Consider the following 27,189-nt stretch of genomic DNA (forward strand, 5'->3'; position numbering starts at 1 on the left):
TTTTTTTTTTTTTTTTTCTCGTCCATAAATGTTTATCTACCAAGTTGATCTTAAATATTGTATAATCAATCCATTATATTATCATTTTCAGTCCCCCACCCCTAATTTCTGGCTCCCATCTTATCTCGCAATTACTTATAATCGTCACCAACTAACTTCGGAAGAACCCCCCCCCCCATCCGATTTTGTTTTATATCATAAGTTGCTTAAAACGTGATTAGTTAAAGTTCAGAATAAAATCACGCTTTCTCTTAACGGTTAATTTAAAAAAAAAAATCTTCTGAACGCTATTAAAAGTTAAATTCTTCACTAGTTTGGAGACGGAATGCGTTGTTGTGATAAGTGATTTTCTCTATTAATTCGCACTTTTTATTTTAAGATTCAAATATTAATAACTACATTTTATTTCAGTATTTAATTTATGTATTTCTGTTGTATTAAATGCTAGCTTTAATTTTTTTTTTTTTTTTTTTTTTTCTCGTCCATAAATGTTTATCTACCAAGTTGATCTTAAATATTGTATAATCAATCCATTATATTATCATTTTCAGTCCCCCACCCCTAATTTCTGGCTCCCATCTTATCTCGCAATTACTTATAATCGTCACCAACTAACTTCGGAAGAACCCCCCCCCCCATCCGATTTTGTTTTATATCATAAGTTGCTTAAAACGTGATTAGTTAAAGTTCAGAATAAAATCACGCTTTCTCTTAACGGTTAATTTAAAAAAAAAAATCTTCTGAACGCTATTAAAAGTTAAATTCTTCACTAGTTTGGAGACGGAATGCGTTGTTGTGATAAGTGATTTTCTCTATTAATTCGCACTTTTTATTTTAAGATTCAAATATTAATAACTACATTTTATTTCAGTATTTAATTTATGTATTTCTGTTGTATTAAATGCTAGCTTTAATTTTTTTTTTTTTTTTTTTTTTTCTCGTCCATAAATGTTTATCTACCAAGTTGATCTTAAATATTGTATAATCAATCCATTATATTATCATTTTCAGTCCCCCACCCCTAATTTCTGGCTCCCATCTTATCTCGCAATTACTTATAATCGTCACCAACTAACTTCGGAAGAACCCCCCCCCCCATCCGATTTTGTTTTATATCATAAGTTGCTTAAAACGTGATTAGTTAAAGTTCAGAATAAAATCACGCTTTCTCTTAACGGTTAATTTAAAAAAAAAAATCTTCTGAACGCTATTAAAAGTTAAATTCTTCACTAGTTTGGAGACGGAATGCGTTGTTGTGATAAGTGATTTTCTCTATTAATTCGCACTTTTTATTTTAAGATTCAAATATTAATAACTACATTTTATTTCAGTATTTAATTTATGTATTTCTGTTGTATTAAATGCTAGCTTTAATTTTTTTTTTTTTTTTTTTTTTTTTCTCGTCCATAAATGTTTATCTACCAAGTTGATCTTAAATATTGTATAATCAATCCATTATATTATCATTTTCAGTCCCCCACCCCTAATTTCTGGCTCCCATCTTATCTCGCAATTACTTATAATCGTCACCAACTAACTTCGGAAGAACCCCCCCCCCATCCGATTTTGTTTTATATCATAAGTTGCTTAAAACGTGATTAGTTAAAGTTCAGAATAAAATCACGCTTTCTCTTAACGGTTAATTTAAAAAAAAAAATCTTCTGAACGCTATTAAAAGTTAAATTCTTCACTAGTTTGGAGACGGAATGCGTTGTTGTGATAAGTGATTTTCTCTATTAATTCGCACTTTTTATTTTAAGATTCAAATATTAATAACTACATTTTATTTCAGTATTTAATTTATGTATTTCTGTTGTATTAAATGCTAGCTTTAATTTTTTTTTTTTTTTTTTTTTTTTTTCTCGTCCATAAATGTTTATCTACCAAGTTGATCTTAAATATTGTATAATCAATCCATTATATTATCATTTTCAGTCCCCCACCCCTAATTTCTGGCTCCCATCTTATCTCGCAATTACTTATAATCGTCACCAACTAACTTCGGAAGAACCCCCCCCCCCCATCCGATTTTGTTTTATATCATAAGTTGCTTAAAACGTGATTAGTTAAAGTTCAGAATAAAATCACGCTTTCTCTTAACGGTTAATTTAAAAAAAAAAATCTTCTGAACGCTATTAAAAGTTAAATTCTTCACTAGTTTGGAGACGGAATGCGTTGTTGTGATAAGTGATTTTCTCTATTAATTCGCACTTTTTATTTTAAGATTCAAATATTAATAACTACATTTTATTTCAGTATTTAATTTATGTATTTCTGTTGTATTAAATGCTAGCTTTAATTTTTTTTTTTTTTTTTTTTTTTTCTCGTCCATAAATGTTTATCTACCAAGTTGATCTTAAATATTGTATAATCAATCCATTATATTATCATTTTCAGTCCCCCACCCCTAATTTCTGGCTCCCATCTTATCTCGCAATTACTTATAATCGTCACCAACTAACTTCGGAAGAACCCCCCCCCCATCCGATTTTGTTTTATATCATAAGTTGCTTAAAACGTGATTAGTTAAAGTTCAGAATAAAATCACGCTTTCTCTTAACGGTTAATTTAAAAAAAAAAAATCTTCTGAACGCTATTAAAAGTTAAATTCTTCACTAGTTTGGAGACGGAATGGAATGCGTTGTTGTGATAAGTGATTTTCTCTATTAATTCGCACTTTTTATTTTAAGATTCAAATATTAATAACTACATTTTATTTCAGTATTTAATTTATGTATTTCTGTTGTATTAAATGCTAGCTTTAATTTTTTTTTTTTTTTTTTTTTTCTCGTCCATAAATGTTTATCTACCAAGTTGATCTTAAATATTGTATAATCAATCCATTATATTATCATTTTCAGTCCCCCACCCCTAATTTCTGGCTCCCATCTTATCTCGCAATTACTTATAATCGTCACCAACTAACTTCGGAAGAACCCCCCCCCCCCATCCGATTTTGTTTTATATCATAAGTTGCTTAAAACGTGATTAGTTAAAGTTCAGAATAAAATCACGCTTTCTCTTAACGGTTAATTTAAAAAAAAAAATCTTCTGAACGCTATTAAAAGTTAAATTCTTCACTAGTTTGGAGACGGAATGCGTTGTTGTGATAAGTGATTTTCTCTATTAATTCGCACTTTTTATTTTAAGATTCAAATATTAATAACTACATTTTATTTCAGTATTTAATTTATGTATTTCTGTTGTATTAAATGCTAGCTTTAATTTTTTTTTTTTTTTTTTTTTTTTCTCGTCCATAAATGTTTATCTACCAAGTTGATCTTAAATATTGTATAATCAATCCATTATATTATCATTTTCAGTCCCCCACCCCTAATTTCTGGCTCCCATCTTATCTCGCAATTACTTATAATCGTCACCAACTAACTTCGGAAGAACCCCCCCCCCCATCCGATTTTGTTTTATATCATAAGTTGCTTAAAACGTGATTAGTTAAAGTTCAGAATAAAATCACGCTTTCTCTTAACGGTTAATTTAAAAAAAAAAATCTTCTGAACGCTATTAAAAGTTAAATTCTTCACTAGTTTGGAGACGGAATGCGTTGTTGTGATAAGTGATTTTCTCTATTAATTCGCACTTTTTATTTTAAGATTCAAATATTAATAACTACATTTTATTTCAGTATTTAATTTATGTATTTCTGTTGTATTAAATGCTAGCTTTAATTTTTTTTTTTTTTTTTTTTTTCTCGTCCATAAATGTTTATCTACCAAGTTGATCTTAAATATTGTATAATCAATCCATTATATTATCATTTTCAGTCCCCCACCCCTAATTTCTGGCTCCCATCTTATCTCGCAATTACTTATAATCGTCACCAACTAACTTCGGAAGAACCCCCCCCCCCCCATCCGATTTTGTTTTATATCATAAGTTGCTTAAAACGTGATTAGTTAAAGTTCAGAATAAAATCACGCTTTCTCTTAACGGTTAATTTAAAAAAAAAAATCTTCTGAACGCTATTAAAAGTTAAATTCTTCACTAGTTTGGAGACGGAATGCGTTGTTGTGATAAGTGATTTTCTCTATTAATTCGCACTTTTTATTTTAAGATTCAAATATTAATAACTACATTTTATTTCAGTATTTAATTTATGTATTTCTGTTGTATTAAATGCTAGCTTTAATTTTTTTTTTTTTTTTTTTTTTTTTTTTTCTCGTCCATAAATGTTTATTTATCTACCGAGTTGATTGCAAAAATAGATTACCTAATTGTACTCATTTTTAGTTCGTGGGAGGGGAATCTATCACCATACTTTCCCTTAAACAGGTCCGTTGGACTTTTATTAAGTACAATACTTAATAGTTATTTTTTATTTATTTATTTATTTATTTTTTTTTTTTTTTTAATGGAGAGTAGAAAACGCATTGTGGATGCGTTATCGGCAGCTCCTGTTACTCTCGCTTCTTCTTATTTGTCCCTCAGTCCTCATTTTTAAATGAGTGATTTTTCTGACAAAGGGAGAAGAAAAAGCTGTTTTCTAGGTTGGCAGTATTTTTGCGCGAACAGTTGGCAGAGTTGGTGGAAATTTTCTGTTTCTATGTCTATCCTTGTAGCCATGTCACTAGTAAGGGTGCTGGAGGTAAACGTTTTGTCTGGGCTGACGTTATCCGCCTGATAGTCAGGGACCCGAACCTTGGATTAACCACTAAGGAGGCTGTCCTATCAGCAGGTGCAAAGTACTGGGGCTGCTGTATTGCCATTTGGTGAATGGAATCTGGACCATGCAGTAGCTTCTGGTGGGGCCTCTCGATGCCATACTAGTGGGTAATTGTTACGGCTTTACCTTATCATGTGGTACAAACAAAAAAAAATTCTTCGTTTCTTTTTCTCTCTTAGTTTCCCCTCTCTGTCCTGCTCTAAGTAAATCTGTCGACCTAGTCCACAAATTCCAAAATTTCATCATGACAAGTTTCAAGAAAAAATACACGATTAAACCCGGTTCTCCAACTTCCAACGTAGACCCCTACTACCATGTCTCCTTCTCCAACATCAGGGGTCTACGTTCTAACCTTCCAGAGGTTGAAACCCAATTACAGGAGACTAAACCAGACCTTTTATTTTTAAGTGAAACTGGCATTGGACAGGCTATTTCCCTTGATGAGTTTGCAATTACAGGATACTCTAACTTAACTTCTAAATCTGACCCCCAAGATCGCCATGGGCATGGAATATGTGCCTATATTAAAGATAGCTTTCCATGTGGGAGGGACATCTCCAGGGAAGATCCTAACTTACCTTATATGTGCTTCCGGGTTGCTTTAGCTCACACTACTGCATTTATATTTACTCTCTATCGCCCCCACAACAGCGGAGTTACTATCTTTCAAAGCATATCTGAGAAAATTGACCAAGTCCTTTCTACTTATCCTGCAGCTAACATTCACGTATGTGGAGACTTCAATGTTCACAACGTCGAATGGTTGACCCACTCAAACAAGACCGATGATGAGGGGAGGTTCTGTCATGATTTCTCCATTGCCTATGACCTCACTCAGATTGTTCAGGAACCTACCCGTGTGCCCGATAATGACGGCCAGTATGCGAGCCTACTAGACCTTTTTCTCACAACTTGCCCTGAACTATGTTCAGTTTCTGTTCTGTCGCCTCTTGGATCTTCCGACCACTCTGTTGTATCAATTAAGATAAAAATGAAATGTAATAAGTCCCCAGACGTACCTCTTCATCGTACAGTATATCGATACACTAAGGCTGACTGGGATAGCTTCCGTACATTTATATCTGATCTACCTCTGCATTCCATGTTTAAAAAGGATGTGTCCTCTATAGTATTAGACCTAACTGAATGGTTAATTGTAGGTATTGACCATTTCATACCCTCTAAAAAGTTTCAGCAAAAACCTAACAGCCAGCCATGGTTCTCTCCAGAATGTGCTGCTGCCATTGCGCACAGAAATCACTTTTTCCACTGCTTCAAACGTAATAGATGTATGGAAACTAAAGCCGTTTTCAGGACTGCCAGCAACCATTGTAAGAAAGTAATAAGGAACGCAAGAAAGTTGTATGCTCAATCTGTTAAGTCCAAAGTAGCTGAGCAGCGGCTTGGTTCCCACCAGTTTTGGCAAATAGCAAACAGAATCCTGAACAGAAGCGTGTGCTCCATCCCAACTATTATCAATGGATCTGAGGTAATCTCGTCAGCATCAGACAAAGCCAAACTCTTTGTCAAGAACTTTGCAGCTAATTCTACCCTTTGCGACCAAGACCGCCAACCCCCAATATTTCCTCTTGTATCAGAAAACACGCTATGTGATATACGTATATCTGTACGTGATGTTGCCAAACTAATCAAAAACCTTGATTCCAGTAAAGCAACTGGCCCTGATGGTATTCCAATCATAGTACTCAAAAAACTTCAACCTGAACTAGCGCCCATACTTACAAAACTGTTTAAACGTTGTCTTAAGGAGAATAGTTTCCCATCTCCCTGGAAAATCTCATCAGTATGCCCTGTATTTAAGAATTCAGGTGATCGCTCATCCCCCTCTCAGTACAGGCCAATAAGTCTCCTGTGCGTCATGAGTAAGTTGCTAGAATCTGTATTAAATACAGAAGTAATCAAACATCTCAACAAAAATAACCTTCTTAGTGACACTCAATATGGTTTCCGTTCTGCTAGATCTACAGCAGATGTCCTTACAGTTATATCGCATAGGATTAGCAAATCTCTCGACGGTGGCAATCTTTCTAGGGCAATTGCTCTTGACATATCTAAAGCCTTTGATAGGGTATGGCATAAAGGTTTACTTCATAAGATCGCTAGCTATGGTATAGCTGGAAAAGTCTTCTCAATTATTAAATCATTTCTTTCTGATAGATTCATAAGAGTAGTAGTTGAGGGGCAAAAATCAGAAGCTCACAATATTAATGCCGGTGTCCCTCAGGGATCCATCCTGGGCCCAACTCTTTTCCTGATCTACATTAATGATCTTCCAAATCATATCCTTACATCATTTGTAGACATTTATGCTGACGACACTACCATTTATGGTACCACATCTAAGACAGTAAACGAGCAAGTTCTCTCCAATTCTCTCTCCTCTGATCTTGAGCACGTAGTACAATGGGGAAAGGAGTGGCTGGTTACTTTTAATGCATCTAAAACCAAGCTTCTCTCTTTACATCATCAACATTCTAATCCACATTTGTCATCAATTGAAATGAATGGCTCTCGTCTTCAGGAGGCCTCAAGTTTTGACAAGCTTCTGGGCTTGACCATTACTCCTGATCTTAAATGGAACACGTATATCAAATCTGTTGCCAAGGCCGCTGGAAAAATGGTGGGATCTTTCTATCGATCCAGTAGATATCTCACTGCTGATGCTATTCTCTATCTATATAAGAGCCAGGTACGTCCAAGGATGGAATACTGTTGCCACATCTGGGCAGGAGCTGCTAGAAAGAACTTGTCCTGCCTTGATAGAGTTCAAAATAGACTTCGTAGCCTCGTAGGAGATGTCCTTTTCTCCTCCTTGCAACCTCTATCTCACAGAAGAGATGTTGCGAGTTTGTCTCTGATGTATCGTTATTTTCATGGAAAGTGTTCAACTGAGCTTCAATCTATGGTCCCCCCTCGCCAAACTTTCACAAGAAACACTCGTCTAGCTGTAAACACTATCAATAATTTCCCCCACTCTTTATCTGTGTCTAAACCTAAACGTAGATTCCATGAACAAAGCTTCTTTCTTAGAACTGCACGCCTGTGGAATTGTCTTCCGTTTTCCTGCTTTCCGGCTGACTACAATATGGTTTTGTTCAAGTCTAAAGTAAATAAGTTCTTGATGAGCCGTTCCATATAAGTTATTAAATTTACCAAATTTTCATTACTAATGATTACTATATTGACCAACTTCTTCTGTACACTCTTTAACCCTTATCCTTGAGTGGCCTCTGGGCCTTGATAATGTGGTGATGCCTTTGTAAAAAAAAAAAAAAAAAAAAAAAAAAAAAAAACAGATATACATAATGCCATACTGCTAAATGTTGTTGTTGTTGTTGTTGTTTTTTTGTTTTTTTTAAAATGGAGTTCACCACTTATCAAGGCCCAATGGCCACTCGGGGATAAGGGTTATTGTGTGTACAGTAATCAATGGGATAGTGTAGCAATAGTATTGGAGAATTGATAAGGTATCATTACTTGGGGGGGGGCGGTTCATCAGGAATTTGTTTGTGTTGGACTTGAAGACATCCAGGTTGTTGTTGTTGTTGTTGTTGTTGTGATGGTGGTGGTGGTCATTTGTAGTCACTGCTATACTACAAAGAATATAATTAAGAATTACTTAAGATTTAAGTCATGGCTGGTAGAACGAGAATAATCTACGTTCACGATACTAAATAAACAGTTCAAAATTACATACAGATTACAGTTTGTAAAGACACACTTAAAGAAGGTCGGAGATGACATTGGTCTATGAATGCCTTAGTTCAGTCTCGAAAGACAAAGGATACCCCCTGTAGGGACAGCTGCGCGTGTAATTATATGGCAAGGGTTGCACAATCCCCAACCACACCTCTCCTGAATCAGCACTGTTTGAGTCAAGTGGCAAAAAGAAGTCCAGGACGACTGGAAACAATGCCGAGGTAAGCAGAGAGCACGTACAGCGCTTGCTATTTCCAAATGTTCACCCATCTGGTACTGACCAGGCTCATCGTTGCTTAACTTCGGTGATCTGATGGAAAACAGTTTATCAAATGTGATTATGCTGTATATACATTGGTCTCAACGTTGTAAGAATAACACACAAGATAAAAAAATAGTAGTCCCAATTATGCAAATAGTACAATTGCAACGTTATATGAAATACTGCAGCTTCCCTCATCCCGATGAATCAAACGAAAATTGAATAAAAGGATCTAAAATTATGTGGAAATAATATTTTTTGATGGCTTACCATTTTTTGTCCGTAGATAAATCACAAATTTCTCATCAGCAAGAATTCCTTTGCTGTCCACGGCCAGGAGTAGAAATATGGAGTCTTCACTGATGTTTGCTGCTTTAAAACTCGCAGACAGAGAAGGAGTCTGTAAAATAAAGGCACATGTAAAGTCAACGATTATTTTATTTCACATTTTTTAGAAATCACGTTTTTGGATATCCTTCACGAACAGATGGTCACCATTTTGTGTGTGTATGGATAGTTGACTGGAGATAGGAGATTCTGCTACAAAAGGAAATATGTTGATTGCAGGTAGTGAATGTAAACTTGTGATAGATGAGAAAATGTGTGAGGAAAATGGACTTGGTGAGCTGATATAGCTACCCCCCTTTTTATTTATTTGTTCATTCAGCTTGCTCTTTCTTCTTTCCTTTTCACTTCTTTTATGCCAGTCTGGTGTCGAATTGTTACATTGAGATCCGATTTGGACGAATACTAAAAGCAAATGGTTCGAATAGTTATCCTCTTTCTTTCTCTATTTCGTTGAGATTTGCTCTCTTTTTCACTTCCAGAAACAAGTGAGCTTTTACAGGAACGTTTTAACTCAAAATATTTTCAACCAGTGAAAATCATTTTAAACCGCAAAAGTAACAATCGTGTATCAAATAAATTAAGTATATACAGACAGTGACTTGATCAACAAAATCAGTGGTCTTAAAAGTGACACCTGCAACGTGCCTTGACTCTCAGCATCAACAATGCCTATCCTAGAAATATTGACTGGAGCTCCCCCATGCTGAAGTTCTTTTAAGTCTGTTGATATCCATGCAGTGAACTCAACCATCGAGAAGACACACACACACACACACACACACACACACACACACACACACACACACACACAGCGGAACTTTGAAATGAACTTTCTGACGCTCTTATTCTTATTCAAGAGCTTTAAAATGTTTCAACAAACTTTGACTTTTCAAAGTATATCTTACCTCTTTGTAAAATCTAATATATAAACGGCTATATGTCTGTCTGTCTGTCTCCATATTTTCAAACTCTATCTCCTCCGAAACTAAAAGTCACACAGCAGCACTAGGGGCCTCAAATGATTGGATTTTTTACGAACCGTTCTTTCATGGGTATTTTAGCCGGTTAAAACAGTTTTTAAGGGGTCAAAATGGGTCAAAATTGAAAAAAATCGTTATGCACTTTGTACATTCATCTTAGTTTATTTTTCATTTGTAATTTTTACTCAGTTCACATGCGTGTCACGTTGGAACAGTGGTAAAGTAACCAGCTTTGAAGGTTACAGTTTCGATTCTACCTGATATCATCCAAATACTTTTTTTTTTTTACTTTTGAAATCACGAGTCTATAATAATACATACGAAATCTGGACAAATTAGAATATCGTATTTAAGTGTTTTTTATGACTGGGCAAAGCCGGGTGTCACACCCCGCTAGTTGTTGACATATAAATTATATTTTGTTTATTAACTCATGTCTTCTTGCTTTCATTCACAAGTTAACACTTACTAACTGGTAACTCATCAATAACATTCATATTTTTATCTTTTTACATCTATTTTAATTATTAGCACTTTTTCAAAATAACGTTACTGTCATCAAAATAAACTGTCTGAAGCCAGAAGTGGTGCCACAAACTCTGTACAGCCATAAAGCATGGGTGAAATTTTTTGAGCTTATAAGGCCCTTTATCTTAGCATGAACTATAAGACAAATTACTATGATATTTTTGTAACAACACGGACGCAAAGTGTAGTATCTGTTCTCATATGACACTTCATCTTTTCTATTTTCGGTCAGAAATCCTTCTAGACTGAGGCGATTTTAATTTTTGTTCTAATCTAAAGTGCTCTATTTTGGGGAGCTGGATTTTCTCCCACATAAAAAGCTGGCCTTTTGCCTAACTTTATGTTTTTCCCCCATTTCGAAATAATCTCTTTCACCTGCTAAATTTTAAAAAAGAACTTTTCGTGGATATATTTACAACATCCAGAACTTTCATCGTATTTCCTGTTAGCTCAAAATGTCTCCTGAAATAATGGCGATGGAGAGTAAACTCACAATGATCCTTAGAGTGTAATGTGGTTGATATCTCCAGACGATTGAGTATTTGTTAATGCTATACTGTATTTTAACATGCCCAATGGCTTTACGTGGTATTTGGCTTGCTCCTTTTAGTTTTTGACACATTTACATTTATTATCTTTTTATGTTTGTGAGTATTTTTCATACATATAAATATTTTACCGACAAATATACATTTTGTATAAACTGTAAAAAAGATCCACCACCATCATCATCATTATCGGTTTAATGTCCATTTTACATTCTGGCATGTGTTGGACAACTTTAAGAAATTGACTTTCAAAGTAACCTATCTCTGGTCAGGTCTTTATTTATCCCTTTTTCAGTCAGATTAATTTTTATCACTTCTTTCCACGTTTTCCTTGTTTTTTTCCTGTCAACTGAACCTGCTACCTCAACTATTCTACATCAACTAACCCAAGAACTCTCATCCATTCTTGCACACATCTCCCTACTTGATCCAGAATTAATTTTCCTTCGAGATCATTAGAACTAAGCCTGTCTAAAACCCACATTACACATCCATCACGTCATTCTAATGTTATTTCTCTCCATGCAACCTATGTCCTTAACACTCACTGGCAAGGTTCCATCTTTTCTCTTTTTTTTGCAAATCAGTCATCAATCATCCAGACCCAGAAGCCATTCGAGGATAAAGGTTAGTTAGTATAAGGTGGTCAGTGAGACGGCAGCTCAGTGATCACTTTTGGTGGAAATTGGGTAGAATTTGACTTTTTAAGGAGGGGGGTTAGCAAGAACTTGTTTACATGGGATTTGAGGATAACCATGTGTTAGTAGGGAAGCAGACCAGTGGAGCAGATTTCCATAGGCAGATAGTTCTAGGAAGGAAACTTTGTTCATAGAATTTGTATTTAGATTTTGGCATTGATAAAGAGTAGGAGAAATGGCTCCTTTTAGTTTTTAACACATTTACATTTAATTGGTAATGGTTGTAGCTTGACGAGTGCTTTTAGTGAAAATTTAGCTGGTGGAGGACTATTGAGTGAAGCTCAAACAAGCACTTGCCATGAAAATAATGGTCGAGCAGGGATAGGCTCGGATTTCACACATCATTACACTGCATACACATGCCTGGTGGACTCTTACTTTATTTGATAGTGATAAGGCTCTGCTGGTTAGTAATCATAGTAGTTCTCTCTTTTTTCTTTTTTTTTACAAAGGAGTCACCACCGGAGACCACTCAAGGATAAGGGGTGATGAGTGTACAGTGGTTAAGGGGAATATATAGTCATATTTAGTAGTAGGAATTTGGTAAATTGGATGACTTAAGGGGACAGCTCATTAAGAATTTGTTCACATTAGACTTGAAGACAACCATATTGTAATCAGTTGGAAAGCAGGAAAACGGAACAGAGTTCCACAGGCGTGAAGTTCTAAGAAAGAAGCTTTGTTTATGGAATCTACGTTTAGGTTTAGGCACAGATAAAGGAGTTGGGGAAATTAATGATAGGGGTTTCAGCTAGAGCGTTAGTAAAGAAGTTGAGAACAATTTTATGTTTATGTTATGTTTGGTCTCTTTGTCTTACTGGATTCCAGAACAAAAAATCATCTAGTCTGGTGGAGTATCCAACATCGTGTTGTTACTTGAGATAACATCACTCGGAGAATGTGCACCATTCCTTGTAAAAGCTAATATGGGTTAACCATTCTGAAGAGATGTTATTTAGGCCGCGAATATGATGTGATTTTGAATATTTGGTCAGGATTTATTTCAAGAGAAAAGTATCCTCATGCCGGGTTGTCCGGACAAACCCTTGTACAGAAAAACCTTAGACATCGGAGGATAATGTCTCGTAGGCATTCAAGTTTCTGATATGAGAGAGCAAATTGGCAGACAAGTACGGATCATAAAGGCTACCATTGATGGACACCATTTCCGTCATGGATGTAAACGGCCCAATAACTGAGGTGAAAATGGAAATTTACATCTCAAGGAGAGATTAGACTGCCGTTGTGGATTAGAGAACTATATAATGACTATCCTCTTACTGACATAAGAATCTCTTCTTGCATAAAGAAATAGAGAAAGATACACAGAGAAGAAAAAGATCCACGCATTACCTGGAAAATCGAAATCCAATCTTGTGTGTGAACATCTCGTTTCAGAAGAACATACACGATTCGCTTGATTTTTTCTGTATTTGAAAAGACCCAACTGATGTCAACCAATGATGCTGCTGCTGCTAATTCTGCTTTTGGTGGTTCTCTGAAATGTTCTCTACGTTTTCTGTGGCTGGCTGGAAAGAAAGACCGAAGAATTAATTACAGTTGATTATTCTTTCTAATGCACTATTTAACAGCTTTATATAAAATATTGACAAATTGCAATAGATTATTCTTTCTATTTCATTAATTAACAGCTTTAAATGAAATATTGAAATAATAATACGAAATAATAAATTATTATTTTTTATGAAAATCGCTCCAGACAACGCATGAAACCATTTTATGTAAGGAGCTAAAAAATAAAACTACTACTTCAAGGTCAAAAACTCCTCAACTATAAGTGTTAGATGAAATAGATTCTAACCTAGAAAACAGCAATTCTTCCCTCTTTATCAGAAACATCACTCATGGAATGTGAGGACTAAAGGACAAAATAAGGGAAGTGTGAGTTAAGTGGTTGCTGAAAATAAACCCCAAATCCACTTTCTACACTTTTAATTATTCTTATTCTTTCTAGTTCATTATTTAATAGCTTTATATAAATTATTGCAGAATTACAATAGATTATTATCTCTAATTTATTATTTAACAGATTTATATAAAATTTATCATGAAATTTGATAATGATAAAAATATAGCATTTATTCATGAAAATCAGACTCATATACTAACGGATGGCCAAAGTCTATTATTATACTAAATATGAGTTAACTTTTGTTTCTGTAACACTTTCTGTATACATTACTAACAAAAAATACATGCTAAAATATACTTTAGTTCAAGGATTGAGTTATATTTGAAACAGAATTATGTTCCAAGTTGTGATTTATAATTAACTGAACAAGTTACCCGTCTTTCTCTTATATATTTCTCTCACCCCCTCCTTACTCTGTGTATTCTACCATTCTCTAATATTGCTTACCATATGTGTGAGCATTTACGAAAAAGAGTGACATTCTTTTCTAAGTGTTATCAGCTAACTTGTACTACGAACACATATGTAAATTTCTACCACAAACACATATGTAAATTAGATAGTGAAATAACAATTCTCTCTATACAAAATATGAGAATAATAAGGAATAATAATACTTCTGTGTATACAGCACCTGTCAAAATCTGATTCCCAATGCAAGAGAAATTATTGCAAACGTTGATAAAAGTTAATATATTCACTCACCTCGGTAACACATTCCACATTCTAATGGGCAAACCGACACAATTATAAGACAACATATATTCGGTACATGGAGAGTCGATAGGCGACTGTCAACAATTTGTAACAGATCCAATCGTATGCATAAGTATGTATGCCGATGGCATTCACCTTAGGCGGGTCAAACCAGCTTCCTCCAGAGGAGGAAGAGTCAAGGCAATATCAAATCGACAAGCAGTCCCTAGTCACATGCATATCCCAGTCAGAGGAAATGACCAAGTTAGGGTTTAACAGTTCTTGCAGGAAGGTGTTCATGTCTTCCTACCTACAGAGCCTGGTATTCGCAAATGGTCACCCATCTGGTACTGACTGGGCTCAACCGTGCTTAACTTTGGTGATCTGATGAGAATCTGCATGTCAATGTGATTATGCAAGAGTGACATCATACAGCACACATACGTGTATATACGACATAATCACATTGACACACAGGTTCATGCTAGATCACCGAAGTTAAGCTATGTTGAATCTGGTCAGTACTAAATGAGTAACCATTTAGTACTGACTAGGTGCTGTATGCGCTTATCTCAGCATTGTTTCCAGTCGTCCTAGACTTCTCCTTGCCACAGGCCCAAACAGTGCCGATTCAAGAGATATGTGGTTGGGTATTGTGCAACCTTTGCCTCACAATTACACACGCAGCTGCCCCTACAGGGAGTATTATTTGTCTTTCGAGGATGAACAGATGCATCGATGGCTGTGAAACATGTATGATGTGACCGTCTAGAGGAGTGATATTGCTCCCCATTGGGGAGATTGAAATCCCCTAAAACCCTGAGTAAGGCCGGGTAATTATGCAGAGATTGTCTGTTAAATGTTGATTGAATCTCGGACAGCGGCAGGTGACCTATAAAAATGGGATGAATTTATTGTGCTTTGTAAAAACAGACATATATTTTATTGCTGGGAGAAATGACAGGAAGTGTCAGAATAATGTGGAATGAGATCATGCACTCGTTGGCCTGAGAAACACCTGCTCAGATGCGACAATGTTGACCTTTTGGGAGTTTGAGTTTTTGATCCCAGATACATAAGATATTGCAGGCCCGGTAAGGGTGCACACACGCAAAAGAGTTGGGAATTCCCTGTTTGATATGTTGGATTCTGGTTGATCTGGCAGATTGCCTCGACCAACCTTTTTACCTTAGTACTTAAAGCAAATGCCCAGGCTGTTTTTGGCAGATTAAGCCAGACCTCCGGGGAGAGAGAACCTAACCAAGAGATATCACCCCTCCCCGGCTGTCGCTATCACCACCATCGTGGAAAATGAAGAATAAGATTTTGGAGAATCTCAATGTTTTTGGTGTAATCAAACTGAACGATGTACATATGTAAAAACTTGTAATTTTTGTGAAATTAACTTTTTCATACTTAGAACACCCTCAGTCTGTTTTCCTTTTCTGGCGTGCGAAGCTAATTGATTTTCAGCAGAAATCAATACGAATCCTGATTGCTGAGAATCTATTTTCGTCCGAGAGGACTTCACATAAATTCTATGGTCAACGACGAAATGTCAGAACAACACAATCCTGGCTGAAGTGGATCAAATGAAGAAAATTGCCAATCTCGTTGTATAGGCTTCCATGACAAAGTATGCCACATAACAACATCTTCACTGCTATGACCACGTCACACACAGTTATTAAAAATGCTCCAAAATGTGTCCCACATAGACGTTGATGATCCAAGTACAGATTAAGGAGGGAACAAGCAAAATATTATATAGATTGACATTCACCCTAGGCGGTTCTAATCAGCTTTCTCCAGAGGAGGAAGTGTCAAGGGAATATCAAATTCATAAGCAATCTCCAGTCGCATGTATATCCTCGTCAGAGTAGATGACGACATTAGGTTTTTCAGTTTTTGCAGGGAGTTGCTGATGTCTTTCTACATACAGCCCCTGGTATTGACCAGGTTCAATTTTGTTTAGTTTCAATGATCTAACGAGAACCAGGGTGTCAATGTGATTATACTGTATGAAGACACAGATTGCATGCAGAGCAGTATCACTGTCCAATTTTTTTTCCGTTTCTAAGCTTGTGAGATATTGCAAAGAAATAAAGAAAAAATCTAACTTTTTCAAACCTATGTATTCACAAATTTGGCTTTTTTTTGTTTAAAAAGCAGTTTTGCCTTCAAAAATTGTATTTGACCTTTTTGAAAGTGTAACGTACGGACTAAGAAAGGAACAAGCCAAATATTATATCGATTGGATCTTTTACTTTGACTCTTTTATTCTATGTAATTCTATTAAAAATTACTTTTTATGCACAAAATATTCTTCATATATTTCAAATCTATGCTAATCAGTCGTATATTTTTTTTTTACTAATATTAATCCTTTGATAAAAAGAGCCTATCGTTGAAAATCCATGGGTTAAGGATTTTTCTTAATTATAATTTTTTGTTTCAATATTTAATGGATTACTAAATATGTTTATTCATTCAATTATTATTTTCATCATCAATTTTTTCTTGGTAAGTTGATTAAGACATGGCGGACATCAATTGATAACAGCCTGATCCATTAATAGACAATTCTGCCATACAGAAACAACTGGACTCATAAAAATAAATTTCGAAAGCTATCTGGCAAATATACCCGGGGAACCAAGTGCAAGAAATTCGAACAATTGTAGTTAAAGGGGACGGTTAGAATCATAAAACGATCTCTCAGTTGGAATATATGAGTAAATGTGTGGCATCTGGTAGGAGGGTCCATCCCCGAAAAGAAAATGAAAAAAAAAGATGATGGATTAACTATAATACGAGATTCTAACGAAGTTAAGGGAGAAAATTTTAAGAAAATTCCATACATGGAAATAAAAAGACAAGGGAAACATGAACCTGAATCTTGGAGAAATGAAACAGCAACAGAAAAAGTGTTATGTAATGGATGGCTGGAACCATCCGATACATAACTGAAAAGAAAAAAAACTTCTTCAAAACAAGATAATAAATGATTTAAAAGAGTGGGCATCGAATAATCGATTGTCCACCAGTCGAAACAAAAAAGTTTACGTCGTAAACAGAGAAATCGGACGACGATTTTTTTTTGTTTACAAAACAAGGAAACGTGACATTCCTCGTAACTCTGGAATGTATAGAATTTAGCATGAGTGATAAATTCACGTGTCGGTCAGCTGAAGAGAAATCGGACGATTGTTCGAGGTCAGGAGGCAGCGAAAAGTTGTCAAAACGTGACCAAGAAACACGCGCACCGGTATCGAGCAATATGATTGACAGATCGCGTGGATGGGAAAAATCATACTAATATAAGAGGTGATTTTTTGGAGTTTAACCAGAAGAAGAAGATGGAGGAGAGAAGAGAGAAGAGAGAAGAAGAAGAAGAAGAAGAAGAAGAAGAAAGAGATGCCGATAGGAAACGTGCGACTGTCGAGAGGATAACGTTTCCACACACCCCTCTCCATCACTGAAATGAACAGTAAGCCACACTGTTAAAGTTTGAACTATTAACAATCTCTGTGTAAAACGAGAAAATAATTTGAAAACAAAATATGTTTTTATAAAAAAAGCTAGTGTGTCTTATGTCTTGATTTGTTATGTTGAGTTACGTCTGACCTTTGTATGCATGTTAATTTCTTTTGAGTCGGAATCGCTGTTATGACAAGCAATGACAGCTACAGAGAGAAAATGCACAGTCAAAGGGGAAATAACTCTGCCGTCTTAGCCGTTACCATAACAACCAGAAAATTAAACAAATAGACGATCACTAAAAGACGACTACTAGGTTTTTGTTGCAGCGGTGAACTTACTAATTACGACCGTTCCCAACCTAGGGGTCCTGGCGCTATATAACAAAAGTTGAAAGTCATCAACAAAACGTCTAACCTCCAGCATAAGGTTAAAAAAAACTATTAATAATAACTAGCAGAACCTGTGGAAATTCCACAGTGGCATCTTTCATATGTAATATATTGCTGCTGGATATGGAGACCCTGTGATATTATTGTATCCCTTTATTTAACTTGTAAAAGTATTTATCTAAATAATCTGGTTAATGCAGTATCAGAATATAGCTGGTTATTATGATTTATCTCCAATATGAGTCTGTGACATATTTCCATTGTATGAACGCCTGGTGTGGGCGTAAACCCCACAATATCATTAACTATCTTTAGACAAAATAGATACTACCCTTGAATCTTAGCCAGAAAACCAAGAAGGTATATTTTAGTTCCACGTATGGCCCAAAAGCGACATCATTAAAAAAAATTTTTTTTACATTACATCTTCAGTAATCAGGAGATCCTATTTATTAAAAAGGAGGACAGAAGGTGATAACATATTACAAGCATTAAATAAGCCTGCTCATTAATAATAATCAGTGGTGTTCCATGGAGTCTGAGTGACAAGTCTCCCTATATTCCCAGTACTCTCCATCTCTTTCAATAACCATTGCAATTGACTTGGTACAAAAGCTGCTTGCCATTGATTTTTGCATTGGTATTCTCTGGAATTTGGGTAGCAATAAGTCTGCCCAAGCCCCTAGCACTCTCTATGCCCATCCAGTGGAGGTTTGGTTAGTACTCTCCCTCTTCGGCCTTTCCATCCTCCTTGACTCTTCACGACTATTTTGTGTGGTATCTGACGGTGATCAATTTTTTCTTTTTTGAGGGGGGAGCATAGTTTCCAAGATTTAATGCAGTTTCAGTTCTCTTGATTTCACGTTGTGTTGTTTCCATGAATGTTTTAATTTTGATTCTGCTGCAATTTTCGTGTGGCCAGTTAGTGATTGTAGTTTATGTCATTTAGTTTCTGCATTTGATAGTTTTTCCTTATCAGATGTTTTCATCATTACCTCTGGTGTATAGTCTCAGTCTCCCTTTTCATTCCAATTTCTCTCAGTATTTTGCGAGGTTTTCATGACTTTCATTTTTGGTATTATATTGATTTTCTTCATGTTTCATAGTCTTTTTAATTATCTGACAAGTTCCATATATTATTATTATTATTATTATTATTATTATTATTATTATTATTATTATTATTATTATCTATATATTAATACGATAGCGTGTGTGTTCTTTTGTGTGTCACGCTCACATCCGGGTCGTTTAATTGTTATGTTCTTCAATTTCTTGTCATAAATAATTTTACCAAGAATTCTTCATAAGTTTTGGTTTCGGTTTCGATTATGGCTGAAGGAACTCATATATATATATATATATATATATATATATATATATATATATATATATATATATATATATATATATATACTAGCAAAACTACCCGTCGTTGACTGGGTTCAAGATAAAACATACTTATCAAAGTATTCTTATGTACATCTATATCAAAAACACTTATAAACTTTTTTTAAAAATTTTTTAAAAATTATTTTATTTCCATACTTTGTGGACCAAGCGCGAACGCAGACCCCACAATTTTAATGAACCACCGTTCTGCCAGATCAAACAACATACCCATTCCTGTGTCTCGATACATTTTCTATCATTATATGTAATCAGTTTTTTAAAATAGTCAACCATATAGGAACCTATTTGTGACCAAACACACACGCACACACACACACACAACTTTATATTATATTATATATATATATATATATATATATATATATATATATATATATATATATATATATATATATATATATATATTTTTTTTTTTTTTTTTCATAAGTTTCCATTTCAGTTTCGATTCAAGCTGATGCACCCAAGTCATATGGATATATTTTTTATTTTTGAAAGCACAACTTTATAACATGTAAAAATCGATAGAACATTAACTCTATAATATATACAAAATCTGCAAGAATTAAAATATATTTAAGCGTACTTTATGACCGGGCTATACCGGGCGTTCCTGCTAGCTTAAATAAATACTTTTGCAGTTTTATCAAAAAAGCTACAATATCAGAGCATCTCCATTTACACTGAACATCTACAGAATGCCAACATGAATATATTACATATGAATGAGTCCCACAGGTCCTGCTAGTTATTATTGTTATTATATTTTTTGCGATTTATATTTTCATACATACTACCTAGCCCTGCCCACGTATTGAAGTAAATACTGAAAATCGGTAATAAAATGCTATACCTCATTATTAAATTTTATGTGAATACATGAAATAATAATAATCGTAATACGTATATATATATATATATATATATATATATAACAAGAAAATAGTTGCAAATTCATATATATATATATATATATATATATATATATATATATATATATATATATATATATATATATATACTAGCAAAAGTACCCGTCGTTGACTGGGTTCAGAAAAAGCCTACAGAAAATGGACTCTGATTTATGAAAGTATGATAGGTTATGAAAAGGAAGGGTTGTAAAGAGATAGCTTAAAATTTGGGGGTATCAAAACCAAAGCAAAATATGATGAAAGTAAAAATAAAATAGATAAACCCCATAATTTATTATACCATACCTGTTCACACTGAAACACTTATCACAACATTCTGTGGATCTATATTAAAAAACCTTGTTAAACTTTGTGACATATTTCCATTCTATGGAGGTCAGGCGCGAACGAACACCTCATAATTTTATTATACCATATTCCTTCAAACTGAAACATAATTATCAAAATATACTTACATAGATAGATATGAAAAGTCTTTATTAAACTTTGTGACATATTTCCATTCTATGGAGGCCAGTCGCGAACGCTAACCCCACAATTTTATTATACCATCCCTATTTAAGTTAAAACATACTTATCGAAGTATTATTATGTACATCTTTATCAAAAACACTTGTAAACTTTTTTTTTTAATTTTTTAATTTTTTATTTCCGTACTTTGTAGATTAGGCGCGTACGCAGACCCCACAATTTTAATGAATCATCATTATGCCAGATCAAACATACTCATTCCTGTGTCTCCATACATCTTCTATCATTATATGTGATCAGTTTTCTATAACAGTCAACCATATAGGAGCCTATTCGTGACCAGACACACACACAGAGACGTTCAGCTTTATATTATAGAAGATATACACACCTTAACAACTAAAAAAAAAAAAAAGAAGCTAAGCCAGAGTTAGAAAACATGATAAACAAGAATTCACTGTTAATTCATTAAATCTAAATATTAAAATCTTGTTGAGAGGAAGTAAAAAAAAATATTTTGAATAATTGAACAAAAGAAGGTTTTGCTACCTGATGGAATTCCTTGGTGAAAGTTGCATGCTGTCCGACACCCATAATTCTGGAAAAAAAAAAAAAACTGAAAAGTTCAAGAGATTATTTCGTTAAGATACGTTAGGTTACTTACTTCATCTGCCTAGATTCTTAAATACGTTGACTATATATATATATATATATATATATATATATATATATATATATATATATATATATATATATATATATAGTGTTATAATGGAATAATTCCAGGAGGAAATCCGGGTATGAGAGCTCAATGTGGTAAACAGAGCAATAACATAAAAATCTAACACGGAAATTACATAATTGTCGATGCAATAATTTATTTCAACCTTATGGTATTTTCAAGCATCTAAACTAGAAAATTACATCTTTATTTCAGTATGAAAAATGTAATTGTCTAGTTTAGATGCTTGAAAATACCATAAGGTTGAAATAAATTATTGCATCGACAATTATGTAATTTCCGTGTTAGATTTTTATTATATATATATATATATGTATATATATATATATATATATATATTATACTGATTATGGGAGTTGGATATATATATATATATATATATATATATATATATATATATATATATATATATATATATATATATATATATAGAGAGAGAGAGAGAGAGAGAGAGAGAGAGAGAGGGAGTTGGTTATATATATATATATATATATATATATATATATATATATATATAGAGAGAGAGAGAGAGAGAGAGAGAGAGAGAGATAGAGAGAGAGGGGGGAGATGATTTTCGGTAAAAAGAAAGTTGGTTTTGTTTGCGATACTTTTTGAATGAATTCAATTATTTATACGAAACCTAAATGCAAGTTGGGAATACATTTCCATTTGACCAATTTGGTACCCCCAAATGGGGAGCGGCATATGTTTTATTTTAGAATATATCTCATAATTTATCGTCACCAGTACAACATTATAGCAAGCTACCACACCTATACGGCCTCCATAAGATTCACAATGTCAGTGCGTGTCCGAGGTTCAGTATGCCATCTATTGAACCGATTTCTGGTAGATGTAATCAACCCAATCATCGACAAATCTCTATCATACATCAAGAAATGTTTAAAAAAAAAGAAAGAAAAATAACTCACTTCGTAGAAATAATCAACAATTCTCCCATTAATTCCAACCAGATAGTTAATCTTGATGTAGTGGGGTTGTTCACGAAAGTATCCACGGATGAGACTCTGACAGTGGTACGGGATAAGCTGATATCTGATACCTCACTGAAAGAACGCACTTGCATCCCAATTGACCATATAATGGAGATGTTGACCTTCTGTGTAGAAACTACATACTTCGTGATGGAATCTGATATATATCGGCAGGAAGAAGGTCTGGCGAGGGGATCATCATTGTCCCCAGTAATGGCGAATGCATACATTGAATAATCTGAGGAAATGGCATTAGGATCAAAACCACTAAAGCCAACAATGTGGTTGCGATATGTAGATGACACATTCATGCTCTGGCCCCACCAGAAAGATGTTCAAACGCTATTAGACCATATGAACTCGACCCGTCCAACTATACAGTTCATGATGAATTATCGTTCCTAGATGTGCTGATAACTCGCACAGGTCAGGGGTTTATGTCATCTGTATACCGAAAGCAAACCTTCACTGGACAGTATATAACCAACTCCCATTATCGGTATAGTGCAAAGACAGGAATCATCCGTTGCCTACAACACCGAGCAAAAGCAATATATAGTAACATGTGCATATCAAGAGGAGATGGGCCGTTTAAGAGAAACCCTCCACTTAAACAACTATCCAGAGAGCATGACATCAGCTCCAAGAAATTTGGACCAGACACAAAATGACAACACCCAGAAACTCACCACAGTTTGTATAGCATATATGAAGGGCTTGTCTGAAAAACTTCAACGAATATGTAATCCATATGACATCAGGACAGTATTCAGGAGTGATTCAACTCTCCGGAAACAGCTTGTGAGGGTCAAGCCCCCTACAGAAAAAATCATGACTAAGAATTGTGTATATGAAATTCCATGTAAATGTGGAAAATTATACAAAGGTGAAATGTGTCATCCATTGAAAGTACGGTTAGAAGAACATCGAAAAGCCTTAGTACGTGGAGAGACTGAAAAGTCAGGTATAGCTGACCATATCTGGAAAGAAAAGGGAAACCATCTACCATTATGGGACGAAGTAAAAATTATAGACAGAGAGGAATGGTGGAGAGTAAGATGACTGAAAGAAGCAGCACATATGCTGGGGAATAACCAACTGCTAAGTAGACCTAGTATAGAATTTAATACGATATGGGAACTAGTAGATAATATATACAAGTAATAAGTAAAAACATTAATATATACAAGTAATAAGTATAGAGATAGATATACATTAATATATAGTAATAATTAGTAATAATTAGTAATATTTACAACTAGAAATAAAAATATGTTTAAGGCTCCTAAAATTCGTACTAGAACCTGTGGCGCAGTGGTTAGAGTACCGAGAAAAATCAATTGTAAAAGTGATATTCTCTTGAAGGTTCAACCCTCAGTGTGGGCGACCGAAAAAATATATTTGCGAATTACTTAGGACATCTATCCAGTCATGGCTGACGGAACAAGAGCATGCTACCTCGTGAAGTAAATAAAGGGTTCTGCTTGAAATTCCGCCCAAATTCCCGAGTTGGACAAGATACACCTGAAGAAGGTCGGAGGTTACATCACCGAAACGTTATTAAACAATACAAAATGCTTCTTCTTAGTAAGTTTTTACATATTTTTTTCGATTTATAGTTGGTTGGGAAACATCTGCACTGCATTGTGTTCCAGAGATGAACAGTTCTGGGGAAACCAACTTTGTTTATGGAATTTTCATTTAATTTTAAGCACAGATGAAAAGTAAGAGAAATTACTGTTAGGGTTTGTAGCTAGGCGAATGTTTGCTGTGAATGTTTTACAGGGAAGACTATAGAGTGAAATTTTTATTCATATGTTTATGTAGACGTCTTACACACGTTTCATTGATTAGCGGAAGTTCACGAAACAACTTATCAGAGAAAACTACAGTTAATGTTGACGTGTTTTGAGAGTTAAGTACGCGCATTTACCCACCTTGTGACGGGTATTCTCCTAGTTATGTATATATATATATATATAAATATATAAATCTTACACAGATTTCTTTTAAAAGACAAAATCGATTCCAGACATCATATTCTTGATAGAGAAAACCGCACGTCTGCCAACACTGAAAAATAAACAATGAAATAAAAAGTAAATACTTTGATTCAAAATGTGTTATTGGAACAAGATTTTGATATAAATCAAATATGGGCAGAAAGAAAAAAAATATAGAAAATATATTTCAGATTCAAAGTTTCGTTTGTATCAAATCGATAGTTCTGTTTTCACTGATCACTTCCAGTAATAAATTAATGGTTAGCGCCCGTTGCGATAACACAAAGTCATTTGAAAAGGTTATCAAAAGAGGAAGAAAGTACTGGAAATCTGGGAAGACTTACTGTCACACGGACTCCAGGGAACACCGGTTGTTGTTAGTGAATAATCTCTGATGAAGACCTATTAGAAAACTCCTAGTGAATAATAATAATAATAATAATAATAATAATAATAATAATAATAATAATAATAATAATAATAATAATTTAAGTCACTCAATGTGAGATAAATATATCATATTCAATTTCATATTTCAGTTAACTTACGATTCATTTTCTATCTCGTCATCATATTCAATTTCATATTACAGTCAATCTACTACTCATTTCATATCTAGTTATCATAGCAGACGATTTCTTAAGAGATCTTCTACACCTGAGATACGCATAAAACTAGCGGTTGTACACTTCAATAAAAAAAATTAAATTTTTTAATATAACGTCAGGATGTCCCAGTGGCCTCTGGGCCTTGATAATGTGGTGATGCCTATGTAAAAAACAAAAACCAAAAAAAAAAAACCCCATAATCAACAACGACTTTATAAATATTCTATTAAACTTTACATTTCTCGATTAGTCAGACACAACTCATTCATGAACTACGTTCCTTGTTTTTTAACATTTAAATTAAATACAGTGGATCCCCAACATACGAGCTACCCGAATTACGAGAAATTCGAGATACAAACTTCATCCGGGAACGAATAAATCACGTATGTCGGGGATCCACTATACATATAATATTAGAGTGACGAATAGCAGTTAGACAGTTTTATATACGAACGGGTTACCGCTTACCAAGGCCCTAAGTTGACTTGCAGGTAAGTATTAATAAATTTATCATGTGATCAACATCTTAGGATTGAAATTAAAAATAATTCATACAGTTATGAATTGCGTCTATTGTTAAAATTTAAATTGAATAAAAATAACACTAAAGTTACTAATAACAATTTTATATGACATTAAAAATCATTCGTCCATGAATTACGTCTCGTTTTTAATTTTTAAATTCGTAACAGTTATTGCCTAAAAAGAAAATGTCCGCAGTGTTCGAGTTTTATGTAAAAACTGAAGCAGACAGAAATGCTTACTCCATATAAAAATTATAACGATAATTGTTCGCAAGGAAAGTTTGCTTTGCTCAAAACAGGATATATTTTTGTATTGTACGAAAAAGTTCACCTTTTGAACATTTCCATCCCCAACCATCAATTGACTGCAAATAACGATTAAATAATGGGATATTAACCGATGCTTAGCAATCCACTGAATCATTTCGAAATTGATAGACAGCTCACGACAAGTTGTAATATTGTTTCTTGAATTCTTGTGAAATCATTTTCATAAACATTATTTACAAGACTTATTGGATGCATTCTAGCAACTCGGCGACCATTTTCTTTTTAGGAAGCTGTGTCTACAAATTACCGGACATGAAAAGTTAAAACTCCAGCGTTTTTCTGGAGATTATTTGTTACAATCTAGCGGTTTTCTGGAGATTTTTTCTTTCAATCTAACGGATTAAAAAAGTTCCCAAGTAAAAAGTTACTAACAGTATGGCAGCTTTCCCGTTCCAGTGGACTGTCTTCGTGCAAAATCTGTAAAAAGAAAAATGTGAAGAAAGCTTTGGTTATTAAATAAAAGGTAAAAGTAAACACGACGATGACGACGACGACGACAACAACAACAACAACAACAACAACAACAACAACAACAACAACAACAACAACAACAACAACAGTATGTTCAATTTTATAATAGGGACAAGTGAAATATCTCACCTATTTGGCCTTGTTTTCGAGCACATTTTCTATAAAATTCGTTGGTTTAAGTTATATATATACATATAAATCCATATTTATCAAAAATGAAAAATATAACAATGAAGCCCTTAAAAACTCGGGATATAATTCGCAAATTAAATTCATAAATAAAAATCATAGAAACATAAACTGCATTGAAAATAAACCTATTAAGAGCATAATAACATATAATATGGCAATGTCTTCCCGTATCCGAGTTAAGAAAAATAACCAAGAGACAAAAAAAGATAAAACCAAACCACAAATATTAGATAATAATACAA

General features: G+C 34.1%; 1 protein-coding gene across 1 annotated transcript in view; it reads right to left on the reverse strand.

Annotated features, from left to right (window-relative positions):
* LOC145259055 (uncharacterized) overlaps positions 1-27,189 on the reverse strand; it is a 116,535-nt gene that overhangs the window by 51,845 nt on the left and 37,501 nt on the right. The window contains exons 2-4 of the mRNA XM_080116681.1: positions 26,657-26,701; positions 24,815-24,889; positions 8,934-9,063 (exon numbers count right to left, since the gene is read on the reverse strand). Coding sequence (XP_079972807.1) covers positions 8,934-9,063; positions 24,815-24,889; positions 26,657-26,701 — 250 coding nt within the window. The remainder of the gene's footprint in view (positions 1-8,933; positions 9,064-24,814; positions 24,890-26,656; positions 26,702-27,189) is intronic.

This window comes from Euprymna scolopes, chromosome 34 (genome assembly GCF_053919585.1).
Source record: "Euprymna scolopes isolate OS-2025 chromosome 34, ASM5391958v1, whole genome shotgun sequence".
Classification (NCBI taxonomy): domain Eukaryota; kingdom Metazoa; phylum Mollusca; class Cephalopoda; order Sepiida; family Sepiolidae; genus Euprymna; species Euprymna scolopes.